This window comes from Prionailurus bengalensis, chromosome C2 (genome assembly GCF_016509475.1).
Source record: "Prionailurus bengalensis isolate Pbe53 chromosome C2, Fcat_Pben_1.1_paternal_pri, whole genome shotgun sequence".
In the NCBI taxonomy this organism is placed as follows: domain Eukaryota; kingdom Metazoa; phylum Chordata; class Mammalia; order Carnivora; family Felidae; genus Prionailurus; species Prionailurus bengalensis.
In genome coordinates, this window is record NC_057350.1 from 130,332,744 (window position 1) to 130,346,302 (window position 13,559).

At 47.3% G+C, this 13,559-nt stretch overlaps 1 protein-coding gene across 3 annotated transcripts in view; it reads right to left on the reverse strand.

The window, feature by feature from the left end:
* Nucleotides 1-260: 260 nt before the first annotated feature.
* Nucleotides 261-13,559, reverse strand: part of TMEM108 (transmembrane protein 108) — a 370,767-nt gene continuing 357,468 nt past the window's right edge. For all 3 annotated transcript variants that reach the window (XM_043595388.1, XM_043595386.1, XM_043595389.1), the window contains 2 exons: nt 6,641-6,795; nt 261-2,142 (listed from right to left, as the gene is read on the reverse strand). In XM_043595388.1, coding sequence (XP_043451323.1) covers nt 2,020-2,142; nt 6,641-6,795 — 278 coding nt within the window. In that variant the 3' untranslated portion in view covers nt 261-2,019. The remainder of the gene's footprint in view (nt 2,143-6,640; nt 6,796-13,559) is intronic.

The following is a 13,559-nucleotide window of genomic DNA, read 5'->3' on the forward strand; positions in this document are numbered from 1 at the left end:
GGGGAAGAAGGGATGTACCTTAATTGACACCAGAGTTTCCAAAGACCTAAAGAAAGAGGACTTTTGGAGAAGTCACAAACATGTTCTAAAGGATTGGTATTACCAAATGACAAACTGCCAATAGCTCATTACTCATAAAACCCAACTTATTGTTAAAATAGATTAAAAAATACAGATGGACATTAGGCAGTGTCGGGACTTAAGGAAGACTTAAAAGTCATTTTAAAATGAAAAGAATGCAAAATGTATTAGCAACTTAATCCTCTGGCTAGTAAAATAAGTTTATTTATATATACATGGTAGTTGAATTCTGTGGATAAGGAAAAATAAGTCATACATCCACATATGTATATATAACATATGTATCTTTGATTACATATATTATATATAATTTTACTTTACAAACAGATTTCTTTCTATATATACGCACACACATTGCTATATTAAATGCAATAGTTAACAGAAATAGAAGGTTAAAAGGTCATACAGCAGCACACTGGGAAATGAATCTCAGAGCAACATTTAACCTGCTTCCTTGTGGGTTGAAGAGTCTTTAAAGAGACACATCCACCAAACTCATGTTAAGTAGGTTCATACAACATTGAGAACACACATTTTTGAAGGCCATCTTAAAAAAAAAAAATGTAGGAAGAAAGGAAAAAGGTATGATAAAAAGACCACAGCAACAACACGAACATACGAATCAACATTCAAGTTCAATTCCCAATCTGACTATAAGAACATCTATATTGAAAATATACTATCAAACTAATTTTCTTTTAGAGAAAGAGTCAAAGCAGTTATCTTCTCTCCCAACCACTCTCTATTAGGGAAAAAGTGAGAAGCAGCCATCTGTGGAAGCCTCTGTTGCGTCTCTGTGGGTCTGAGCCCTCCTGAGCGTGGACAGGCGAGGGGAGCAGTGGAGGGGAGACTGGAGAATGCGAGCTGGATGGCAAGCCTGTCTGCTGACCCATAGGCAGGTCTGCAACGCCAGGGAGGGATATCAGGATGTCTTCTCCCAAGTGATCCACTTTAGCAATCTTGTTTAAGATCACAGGAGGGCTTAGAAAATTACAGCCCCATAATTCAAGGCCTCTTAACATGTTCCTCAGGGGCACAGTGCGATGCCTTTTGAGAAAACAAAGCTGAACCCCAATAAACATTTGATCCTTGAAGGAGAGCAAGCATACCAAAGCTCCCGGGCTAGGATCCACATCTAAACCATCTCTAGAGAAAGGCACGAGTTTTAAAGCAGATGTGGGTGTTGGAGAGGATGCAGGAATGTGCTTAAGGGGGGGGCTTATTTTCCACCAGGGTAAGGCAGTCCTGTTGTTAGCACAGTGGAAACTCCCTGTCGTGGGATGTTAGGGGGATGTGGCCTTGACGGGACGCCCACGATGTCCTCCACAGGCTCCTGAGGGCTGCATGTTCCTGCCAGCGGTCCTTAACTCAGTTGGAATTACGCTTGACAGCCAATGGTGCCACTGTGCAGGTGCAGGACGTTTATCTGCTGGGGTGGCGAGGTGCTCCCCCTTCCTGCTCTGTGCACGAGTCTACTGCTTCTCCCCCGGTGGCCCACTTGCCTTCACTGGTGTGTACACAGAGGGGGAGGGAAGGGAATCCCACTGAATCAAGAGGAACCAGAACTTTAAGGAGCACGCAAAGGGCCGTACTCTTGACCAATTTAAAATCGCACCTCTACAGGTCTGTCTCTTCCCTCACCTGCCTGGGGCTGCTGGGACCCCAAGTGCTCAAGGACAGTTATTAAGAGAAGCAATCAATGCAACTGCTTTGCTTAGAAATACCTTTATTTTATAAAGCCACGGATCGTTCTGTAAAGTTTTTTTTTTTTTTAAACCACACTTGTAAAAAAGATGTTGACAATTCTTAGGGGGAGAAAAAGCTGAAAATGTTTCTCATTAAGTCAGGGTTACACAAAGGTTATATTTATAATATATATTTGTATATTTATAATTTAGAGACGAATGGTAGGGAACGGCAAAGCAAGGGTTGCTGCTGTTAGATCTCCGACACTTGATCATTTCCCACAAATAGTGTTTCCTGGCAGAAGGGGTTAACAAGGACCATCCCAGTGTCTCTGTAGTCGCCGTTGGCTGGGGAGCGGGGCTCTGAGAGCTGGTCCTGGGAGGAGAGAGGCAGGACATGGGATGATCTCAGAGGGTTTAGGCAGTGGCCATTCATAAAGAAATACACACACGAGGACATTTGTTTCCACATGGGATTGCTTTGGTAAACACCTTTCATCATCTTCACTGCCAGTGTGGAGGCGCAGAGCCCTCTCTGCTCTTCTTTCATATTTTTGCAGCAGCTTCTGAACAAGATTTCCTGCTTCCTGAATCACTCCCAGCTCAGGCTGCCAGAGATGGTATTGCTCTCCTTGTAAAAGTCCGAGAGGGCCCGCCAAGAGTGACATTCAGCGTATCTCGGTGCTCTAGTGGGCAAACCCACACTCTCCCTCCTGCCTCTTTCTCACAGATCTTTGGGAGATGTGGCTGCATTTCTTCCCTCCACCTTCACACCCTACGCTTGCCCACCTCCTTCCTCTCCTACCACCCACCCGGCAGGGCCTTCAAGGGCTCACTCCTCCCCATCCTGAGTCCTCTCAAAACCTGCTTAGAATTATAGCCTCATTTCTTGTAGTACTAGATGGTTCTGAGATGAAAGGACCTGAATCTCTGTGTGACAATGGGTGGTAAGTGAAAAATACAGTCTGTCTCCACAGCCCCAGAAATGGAAAAGCCTACAAAGAGGTAATTCACTGATCAGGTCATCTGAATAGATTTGGCCTCATCCAATAAAGGCTGCAAGCATTTGTGGGCCACTAAATGTCTATACTCAGATTCAGGCCCAGGTATAATTTAGGGGGGAAAAAAAGTCACAGCTTGTCCTAATTGTCAAACACTGAAGTCTCAGAACCTGCAGGCTACATCAGGGCAAAGACTCAGTAATATGCTGAGGCAGAGCTGGCTTAAGCCAGACTTGCTTAGATGTCTCCACTTGAAGAAGACATAATTAATTCTCTCAAGTTTATTTTTAAGCAAAACATGTATAATTTTTGAGGAGTACATATTGCCTTATGGATAATAAGGAGAGAAAGAAAGAAAGGCCATTTGTCGTTAAAATGACTTTCCAGAAGACGAGAATTTCCATCAATGTCTGGAATTGGTTGAGTGCCCATCTCAGAGGCAGACACAGAGTCAGCCCTCTAAGTAAGGAAAACAAGGCAGCATGTCACTGAGGGGACTACCATTCCCATTCTTCATTGGGCTTTGGGTGGAGCTGTGGAGGGGAATTTTGGAGGATGAGATCTGGTGTGTCGTTTTATGGTTTTGTTTTGTTTTGTTTTGTTTTTTAATGTTTATTTTGGAGAGAGCGAGTGTGAGCAGGGGAGGGGCAGAAAGAGAGGGGGATAGAAGATACAGAGTGGGCTCTGTGCTGACAGCAGTGAGCCTGATGCAGGACTCGAACTCATGAACTGTGAGATCACGACCTGAGCCGAAGCTGGCGGCTCAACCAACTGAGCCACCTAGGCTCCCCCTTTATAGTTCTTACAAAGCAAGTGTTCACCATGGGTGAACCATGTGGATACTTTTTGCAGCATAAAAAAGAAAGTTACTTAAGAAATAACAGACAAGAAAGAAGAAAAAAAAAAAAGAAGAAGAGGAGGAAGGGAAGGAAGAGGAGGGGAAAAAAAAGCATGGAAAAATTTCCAGGCACTTTTTGGGCATCACAGTTTTGCCTGTATAGCCTAGATTTGTGCTTTGCTCTTTCATCAACCCAGAAGGGGAGCAGGGCACCAGAGAAACCTGCTTAGGCAAAGCACTTGGCAGCCACTGGCGCTGGCAGCCTACAGGGCGGACAGTAAGGGCTGCCCCGGCTGTGGAGTGTGGGGCACATGCCCTGTGGTGGCAAGGCTGCTCTCGGGGTGGTCCACAGCGCCTGGGTGTGCCCAGAGAGTGGGAACAAACTAACAATGAGCTAAGTAAAGCAGGATGAGGGCAGGAGGCCTGCTGGGAGGGAAACAGCCATAAAGCCTGTGCTGAAGCCAAACTGACCTTTTTGCTGCTGGTTCTGCTGCAACCTCCTGACCCTGGGAGGGTGACTGCTAGAGGCAGCCTCTACTAGAGCCTCTGGCTTGTGTCTGATGGCAGCCCAGGTGCCCTGGCTGGAATGACTAACTGGGACGCTGCACAGGCAGGGCCCTTTCTATAGTAAGCTCACAGGCACGGCCCTTTGGCTTTGGTTTTCATTTATCAGTTTGCAAAGAGACTATGAGAAATTTATTTACTTAAACTTTTTTTTTTAATTTTTTTTTTTTAACGTTTATTTATTTTTGAGACAGAGACAGAGCATGAATGGGGGAGGGTCAGAGAGAGGGAGACACAGAATCCGAAACAGGCTCCGGGTTCTGAGCTGTCAGCACAGGGGCCTGATGCGGGGCTCGAACTCACGGACCGCGAGATCGTGACCTGAGCCGAAGTCGGCGCTCAACCGACTGAGCCACCCAGGCGCCCCTACTTAAACGTTTTTAACGTTTATTTATTCATTTTGAGAGAGAGCGAGCGAGCAGGGGAGGGGTGGAGAGGGGTGAGAGAGAAAATCCCAAGCAGGCTCTGTGCCTTCAGCACAGCCTGACACTGCGCTCGATCTCATGAACCGTGAGATCATGACTTGAGCCGAAATCAAGAATCGGACACTTAACTGAGTCACCGAGGTACCCCAGGAATATGAGAAATTTAGAGTTCAGGGATTCACAGCCCACATTCAAAGTGTGGCCAGCCCCTCTGCTAACTTAGCCATTTTTCGCTCATTATAATAGTTTTCAGAAAATCTTTAAAATAAATTTTTATTTTTTATTGAAGTTTAGTTGACATTCAGTATTATTTTAGCTTTAGGTGTACAACATAGTGATCTGACAATTGTCTGCATGATGAAATGTTCACCACAATGACTGTAGCTACCACTTTTGCTGCACTGACCATACTAAAGGTCACTGCTTCATGAAGCCTGTCCCTCTGTCCTTCAGTTAAAATTTTTTATTGAGCGTCCACTGTGTGTTAGGCTTTGGGCTGGGTGATGGATCAATAATGAACAAAACTTGTGGTTCATTCATGTGATAAACATTTACCAAGCACCTAGCAAGTGCTGGGCACTGTTCTAGGTGCTAGGGATAGAGTGGTGAGAAGAACAAACAGGGCTCCTGCCCTCAGGCAGCAGAGACAGATGACAGGCCTGAGTGATAGGGAGAAGTTATTGAGGTGAACATGAGGGGGTGCTGGGGAGGGACAGACAACATTCCAGCAGAGGGGAGAGTCATGCACAGCCCTAGAACAGAATGTAACTTGGTGCCATAAAGAAATGAAATCTGGTGTGGCTAGAGCTTAGCAAATGAGAGGGAGAGTGGAGTGACGTGAGGCTGGAGAGTCGGGCCAGGGCCGGGCCAACCTCCCAGGCCCTGTAGATGACTCTGAATTTTAACTTGAGAGCACCGGGAAGCTACTGAAGGGCTCTGAGTACATGAGCGATGTGATCAGATTTATGTTTGTAAAAGCCCACTCTGGCTGCTGTGGGGGATGGATCTGCAGGGGAAGAGGGCACTGTGTCTCCAGAAGAACTCTTCTTGGCTCTCCCTGCTTTAACTCAGATGTCTGCCATCTTTCTCCTGGACCTTGATTGGTCCCAGCTGGCCTACTTATTTTGAGTCTTTCTTCCGGTCATCCCATCCATTCATCCATCCATTAAACCACCCTTCCTTTCCTTCCTATTCACTCACTACTCACGTATACAGTGCCTTCATCAGACCACTGGCACAATCTTTCTAAAACTAGGCCACACAAAGCTCAAAACTTTCAATGACCCTCCACTGCCCAAGACTAAAGTATGAACTCCATTCAAGCCCATTCAAGCCCATGCCCAATCCATGTACCTTTCCTGATGTGTCCTGTCCTCTGCCCCACCTGTGTGAGGGTAGAAGGAACACCTCAAAGTCTGGCTCTCTCACTGGCCAGACAGGTGTTTGGGCAAACACTTCTTGACCCAGTGTATTCTTTTCCCCCATAATATGCTGTGTCCAGTCCACATCCTCACCTTTACTCAGGCTACTTACTTTGCTGGGAAACCTGTCAAAATCCATTTATCCTTCCGAAACCCCACTGTGAAGGCCTTCTTCTCCTAGGTTTCTATACCTCTGCAACTCTTCTTGTATCTCCCCTAGTTTGTTTGCTTTGGAATGATGTGTGGGGCTCATCATACCTCAACCACATCTTGGAATCTGGGCCCCCTGAGAGCAAGCTCTCATCTTGACAGTCCCCAGGGATTGCCAGCCACAAGCTGGGTCCTCAGTGAATACTTATCGAACCGTTCCCAGAAACTAGAGGTCCCAAGAACAGTGCTTCCCAAACTTTAACATATGTAGAAGGCACCTGGGAATTCTTGCTAAAGTACAGATTGACCCAGTAGGACTGGGTGGGGCCTGCAGTCTCCTGGTCCAGAGACCACCCTTCAAGGAGCAAGACACTGAGAAGCAAGCAGAGGCTCCATAGCTTACTTTGGAGCCTAGGCTTTTCCCTGTGCTGGAGCCAGACCTTTCAGGGGCACCCCTTGGTTTGGGGCTCATTACCTCAGAGGTTTCAAGGGACTGGATCTCCCTTGGTAACTCCACAGCATGCTTGTTGAAGTAGTCCATGGTGATGGCATTGTTCCAGTAGCTCAGATTGTTCTCTGGGTTGGCCGTCTTTTTCTTCCTCCTCAGGCAGCACACTGTCAGCAAGACGGCTGTGGAGAGAGTCCAAGTTAGAGGCAGGGGAGGGAGACAACAAGCATGGAGCCAGCAGTGCTGAGTGACAGGCGCCAGTCTCCAGGTGGGGCTGTGATGGCCATACATGCAACCACTTACTCCATCAGTCACTTTGTTTGCTTGTTCGTTCAACAGTTATCTACGTACGCTGAATGCCTACTGTGGGCCAGGTTCTGGGAGAGAGGGAATGAAAAAAAAAAAAAACAACACAAGGCCGCCCTGCATCATAAACATCCCTCCTAGTGTGTGTAAGGAGGGATACTCGGGATGAGGGGCAGGGTCACATGATCTATAATAAACAAAATGAATAAATAAGATAAATTCAGATAGCAGTAACTGAAGAAAGAAAATAAAACAGTGTGAAGTGAGAAAGACAATGGACAGGGTTTGGGGAGAGAATGTTTTAGGGTCATCATGTAAAGCTTTCCTGAGGTGACCTTAAAGCTGAGAACAGAATATGGAGAAGGAGCTAGACAAGAGCAGAATGGGGCAGTATGCCCCAGGTAGAGAGAACAGCATGTGCAAAGGGACCGAGGTGGGGACACACTTGATGTGAGTGAAAAGAGTAGCCTGGCTGGAGTGTAGGGGAGTGAGGTAGGAGATGAAGCCAGGGTCATGTCCAGTGGCTGCATCCATAGGGCTCACAGGAAAGAGGCCTGGATATAATTTCAGATATCTATGGGTGCTGCACTGCCACTCCTCGAGTTTGCTCCAAGAAAAGGCCTTGCTCATTTGGTGGAAAGGCTTAGAGAATGGCTGTGTGCTCTCAGTTGTACTGCTGGACTGGTGAGGAGAATTCTCAGCCAGAGTAGGAGTATGGCAGAAAGAGGAACAGGACTTGGTGAACTTTACAAAATGAGCCCTTGAATACCACAGGAGTGCTTGATGGTAGAGACTTAGAATAGTATTACTGAGCAGAGGTCTTGGACCCTGATAAAACAGCTGCTCTGGCACCATAACCATCACCTCCATTATCACCAACCTCCTCCTCCTCCCTTAAAAAAAAAAAAAAAAAAAAAAAAGCTTCTAACAGTTATATAGTGTTTATGTGCCATGAAGGTTTCCTAGCACTTTAGAAATATTAATTAATTTAATCTTCCACTTCACTCCATGAGGTACTTTTAGGGTTCCCATTTTGCAGGCAGGAAAACTGAGACTCAGAAAAGTGAAGCGACTTGCCCAAGAGCAAACCCAGACATCTGGACTCCATAATCTGTGCTCTTAACCATTCATGATTCTGCCTCACAAAGACTGATGCACAGAAGTCCACACTGCACAGATGGGCCTGATTGGGGCTCTATGCAGCTTGATGTGTGACCCCGTCTGTCCAATCTTTGAGATTTGCAGGGCCCCAGGGAGGAAGGAGTATGTTTGGATTTTGCTTATGAATCAGGTGTGAACAGAGGGCTTTCGGCATGCCAATGGGGAAGGCTTTTGAAGTTGGGGAGGTAAGGTGGCCTGTCCCGGCTCACACAGTGCAACGGGTGATGTTTTGACAAGGGTGACAGTAACCCTCTTGGGGAGAAGCCAGTAAATGAAGACTGGGCATCCCTTGCCAAGACTCATCATCACCACAGCCTGTGCAGTGGCTGAAACTCCAGGCCAGGGGTGGGCAGGGCTGCACTTAACATCCTGGAGGTGCCAACCATGTGTGCTCCAGAGAGGGGACCCCAGGCTGAGCATTCCAGAGGCCGGCACCAAGATAGCAACGACCACCAGGGGGCAGCAGAGTGTCAGCTCTGTTCGCAGCAGCCTGAGGGTTAGCCAGCATCAGGGCGCCTGTACTTGCCGGGGTGTGGGGTACCTGAAAAAGCTGGCACCCACACAGGCTAAGACCACAGGGCCCACCCTGTAGGCCCCCGCAGGATGATGTAGGAATTCTGTAACTCTCTTATCTCAACCTGAAAAGTCCTCCAGACAAGACTGAGGTTGGGCAAGTTTCTATTGGTCCAATCTACTTTGATGAGAAAGACTTCTCTAATTTGCTCATTATTCTTCCATGTCCCCTTAAAAAAGTTTTAAAGATATAAAGGAGATTTCTGAATGTTTGAGATAAAAGGAATTTTATATTGGCTGGTATAGACTTTTTTAAATTTTGAAAAATTTCCAAATTCAAGTTCTCCTTTCTTCTTTCCCTTCCTTCCAAAGACGGGGGTGGTTGGAGGATGAATGGGGGTGAGGAAGGGGAGCTGCAGAACTCAGCCTGAAAATCTGCTAATTTAGGGACTCTCCTTATTTTACAGATGAGAAGACTGTGGTCCAAAGCATCCAGCTGACTTGCCACAGGTCACAGGTCTGCGAGTGGCAGGGTTGGGGCAAGACCCTAGGTCCTGTGTCCCTTTTTCTGGCATCTTTATTATTCATTGTCACTACCTTTCTACCCTGCTCCTGGAACTGGGATGGTTAAGTGGCCTGAGGGGGGGATTCGAACTGGTGAAACAGAAGCCAGAAAGAGAGGGTTAGGCTGCAGTGAACTCATGCTGCTAACCTGGGCTGGCACAGGGTGCAGAGTCCAGGTCCTCTGACTCCTAGTCCAGTGCTCCCTCAAGCCCACACTGCCCCTGGCTCCAGAGCCAGGGCCTGTTTAGAATGTGGGACCAGGACCCTGTCTCGATGGGAAGGGTTGGCCTGCTTGCAGGATGGCCTGGGGACTGGAACAGGGGGCTCAGTTCCTAGCTTTCTCTCCTCAAATGTTGTTAGTGCTCTAGGCCTGACTGTTTCTCTCCAGGAGTTCCCAGTGCCTCTCAAGTGCCATTTCATTTATATAATAGAAGCTGGCCTGACATAGAAAGAGCGTGGGCTTGGAATCCACAAGACCTGGGTTGAAGTCTGACTGCTGCACGTTACACTAGGTAAGTCACTTCCTCATACTGACTGCTATGGACTCAGGGCTGTAATGAGAGCTTGAGATCATGAATGCAAAATGCTGAGCAAACTGCTGGATGCACAGTGGGTGCTTAATTAATGACAGTTTTCTTCTTGTTCTTCCAGTACCCTCCACAAGAGAGATGTAGAAAGAAATACCGGGCTGCATGACTGTTGAGTGGCTCAAGGCCAAGGCACCACCTGTGGTTTAGAACTTTCATTGTTTTGCTGGCCTGACCTTTCATCTAAGAAAGAAAAGTACAGTTCAGATTTATGGAGTCTCTAATACATGCCCAGGGCTGACCTAGGCACTTTATGGTCTGATTTAACCCTCAAAATAGCTCTCTGAGAAAGGTACTGTTACTCTTCCCCTTTGCACAAGTGGCAACTGAAGCTCATGGAAGTTAACAAAATTGATCTTGATCACTCAGGTAATTAATGGAACCTGACCTGGGTCTCTGTGACCCTCAGAGTGATGCTTGTTGTGTGAGATCACCCTGGACATGGCTGGGAACACATCTGAGGCATGTGGAAGCACTTGGTAAGGGACACAACTCTGGGCAAACACAAGCCCATGCTGGCATCTGCCTCTTGAAGTCCTGAACTAACACAGAGGATGTTAGTCCTATTTTTATAGGTGAGGAAACATTGGACTGACAGTTAAATAACTTGTCCAAGCCCCACAGGTGGCCGGCAGGAGAGCTGGCATGACATCCAGGTATGTTTGAGTCCATGAGCCAAGCTTTTCTGTCACACCAGCCTTCTTCTCCAATGATTTATGCAGCAGAACAGGGGCACCTGGGTGGCTCAGTTGGTTGAGTGTCTGACTCTTGATTTCAGCTCAAGCCATGATTTTACTGTTTGTTCTTGGGATCGAGCTCCACGTTGGGCTCCGGGCTGGCAGCATGGAGCCTGCTTGGAATTCTCTCTCTCCCGCTCTCTCTTTACCCCTCCTCTGCTCGTTCTCTCTCGATCTCTCACATAAAATAAATAAACGAAGAGTTTTTAAAAAGTGTTAGAAAGTTAGAGGACAGGGAGGTGTGACATATTTCAGTTTGGGCACTTCATCTTATAGAGGAGAAGCCTGACACCCTGGAGGGAAGGATTGGTCCAGTGGTGCCGGCCTGAGGGGCCAGACTGTGGACCATTGTCTCCCACCTTTGGGAGTTTGGGAAGGAGGCCAGGCTCAAAACGAGGCTATGGGCTTCAGGAAAGCAGGTTTAGGGGCTGTCTGGCTCCCCATCCTGGTGTGTGGGATTAGAAGGCCCCCAGCAGGAGGTGCTGACTGGGAAGCAGAGATGAGCTGTGAGAACATAGGTATGACACTCTGGTCCAGCTGAAGTGACATCCCCTGGCCCTGAGGCTGCTCCCCACCACCCTGGCTTCAGTTAGCTCATAAGCCCCAAGGAGACAAACCTCCTGGACACACTTCCTTCTCATTCCAATTTATTCTATTCTTCTCATGGAAAGAGTAACTCTGACCCGTGTCTTCTTATGTAGTAACTACAAAGTTATTTTGGGCCTATAAAACACACACACACACACATATATATATATGTATGTGTGTGTGTGTGTGTGTGTGTGTGTGTATATACACACATACACACACACATATATTTTATATACACATACATACACATACATAACTACACACATATACACACATTCAGATTGGACTAACATTCACAGAACAATGAACATAGCCAAGAACTGCATGACCACAGGATATATTATCTTGCTGAATGCTGCACTGATACTCCAGTGACATTAACTGCATGTCTGCAAGAAGCCAGAATGCTCTGGGGTGAGGTGCACATGGACCCTCACATATCCGGGGTCAGAGAGAGTTGCTTCCCGGTTCCAGCCAGGCTCAACTTAGATTGGTATGAAAAACATCTGCCACTGGCCTGTTTTCTGTTCTCACCCTCCAGAAAGGCTTTCATCTTTTTCAGGGAAGCGGAGTGAAGACATTCTCGAGAACAGATGCGTCATGTGCAAGAGACGCCAGGGAGCCTGGCAGAGTCACAAAACTGACCTCCTGATGAAAACCCAGAGCACTGATAGCAGTGCGGGAGGATCAATTCAGTGCCAGGCCCAGAGGGTTCCGGCAGGAGGTAGTGGGCTCTTTGATTCCTGATGGTGGCAGCAGAGACCAACTCAAGAGCCACATGGCTCCCTTGCCCCAGTCAATTGTGGCCTGGATCCAATCAGTTTCGGTTCTCAGCACATCTGAAACCCTGTGTGGCTGTCTCTGGCATGTCTCAGGAGACAAAGCATTTCTCAGTTGTGGCATATCTAGCCTTCCAGCCATTGGGTGGAGCTTTCAATTTGCAAGGGCTGGTGTAATTGATGACATCCCTTCTTGCACAGGCCTGAGATTTGCTATGATCACCCCCTGCTTCCAACAGAAGTAGAGGATTCACCCACCTGCCTAGCAACCCTGGCCACCTGAATTCTGGCTTCTGGTGGATGGAGAAAAGCAGGAACAAGACCAGGGCTGGTCTGAAAAGCCAGGTGTGAGGAAATCTAGGCACGCACTTTGATACCAACCTAGACTGCCTGAAATATCTGGCAAACTGGCAAAGACCCATCTTTGAGGGCAGCAGAGTGAACTTTAGGATAAATGCAGCCACTGGAAGAGGTCTGCTTGTCTAATGACTGGAGTGGGATTAGGCTATGAAAACAGTTGGGATATTTGTTCATCTGTGCTCTGAAAGAGCATGGTATTCTGCAGCTGGACAAATATTCTATCTTGATGTCCCTTGCATCAGGGCCTTCACAGGGCCCCAGAGGACCCACAGGAGTTGGGGCCACGACTAAGGGCAGGGAGCCCTATGTGGAGGCAGCCAGGGCTAAGGCAGGGACCTTAGGAGTGAGAGGTTAGGGGACCCTCCCATGTGGACGATGGAAATGTAAGACAGATGCTAAAGAAGTGGAGTCTGGTTCTAAGAGGTTGCAAGAGTCCACTTTGAACAAAGACTCATATCTTCCTTTACGAAGTGGTATGTTCGGTCCCAGCACCTGAAGGCTCTTTTCAGACTGCCGAAGCATTCTCTGGGTGCAGTTCCAGGCTATGTATTTGCTACTACCTTAGTTGACATTATTATGCATGGTTTAGGCAGCCCATGGGTTTTCTGGCTTTGCAGTAAGATCTGATCTAATTTCAAACTCACACATGTAAAAAGGGCTGTAGAAGTCTTTTCAGAACTATAAAACACAGGTGGGTGTGGCCTGTGGGGTGCAGGCTGGATCTACTCTGTGCTGTCCAAACCAGGCAAAGAGAAAGGCCCAGGTGGGGAGAGGGCTCTGGGAGCTGGGGAAGGGAGCCACATCACGTATATCAATTCCCTAATGCTTGGCGTAGTGCTTGGCACACAACGGGCACTTGGGAAATATTGTGTTGAATCAAACAGATTCTACCACCAGATTTGGGCTGACTTATGTGAGCTAGGACCCTGGAAAAGTCACTTCACCTGGTGACTTATTCCCTCCCTGTAAAGTGTGTTCCTTGCATAGCATGTTTATGTTTTTGTTTTTGTTTTAATCCCTCTGGCTAGTCTGTTTTAAGGATGGAATGATTTTTTTTAAATGGCCATTTATTTTTGAGACAGAGAGAGAGAGAGAGAGTGCACAGGAAGGGCAGAGAGGGAGGAAGACAGAGGATGTGAAGAGGGCTCTGCACTGACAGCAGAGAGCCCAATGTGGGGCTTGAACCTATAAACCATGAGAGCATGACCTGAGCTAAAGCTGGACACTTAATCAACTGAGCCATCCAGGTGCCCCAAGGATGGAATTATTAAAAATAATGGGAACTCACTTTGTAAACTAAAGCCTCTGGAGACATGTAGAGAATAGAAAATTAGAAAGCTGTTTCTAA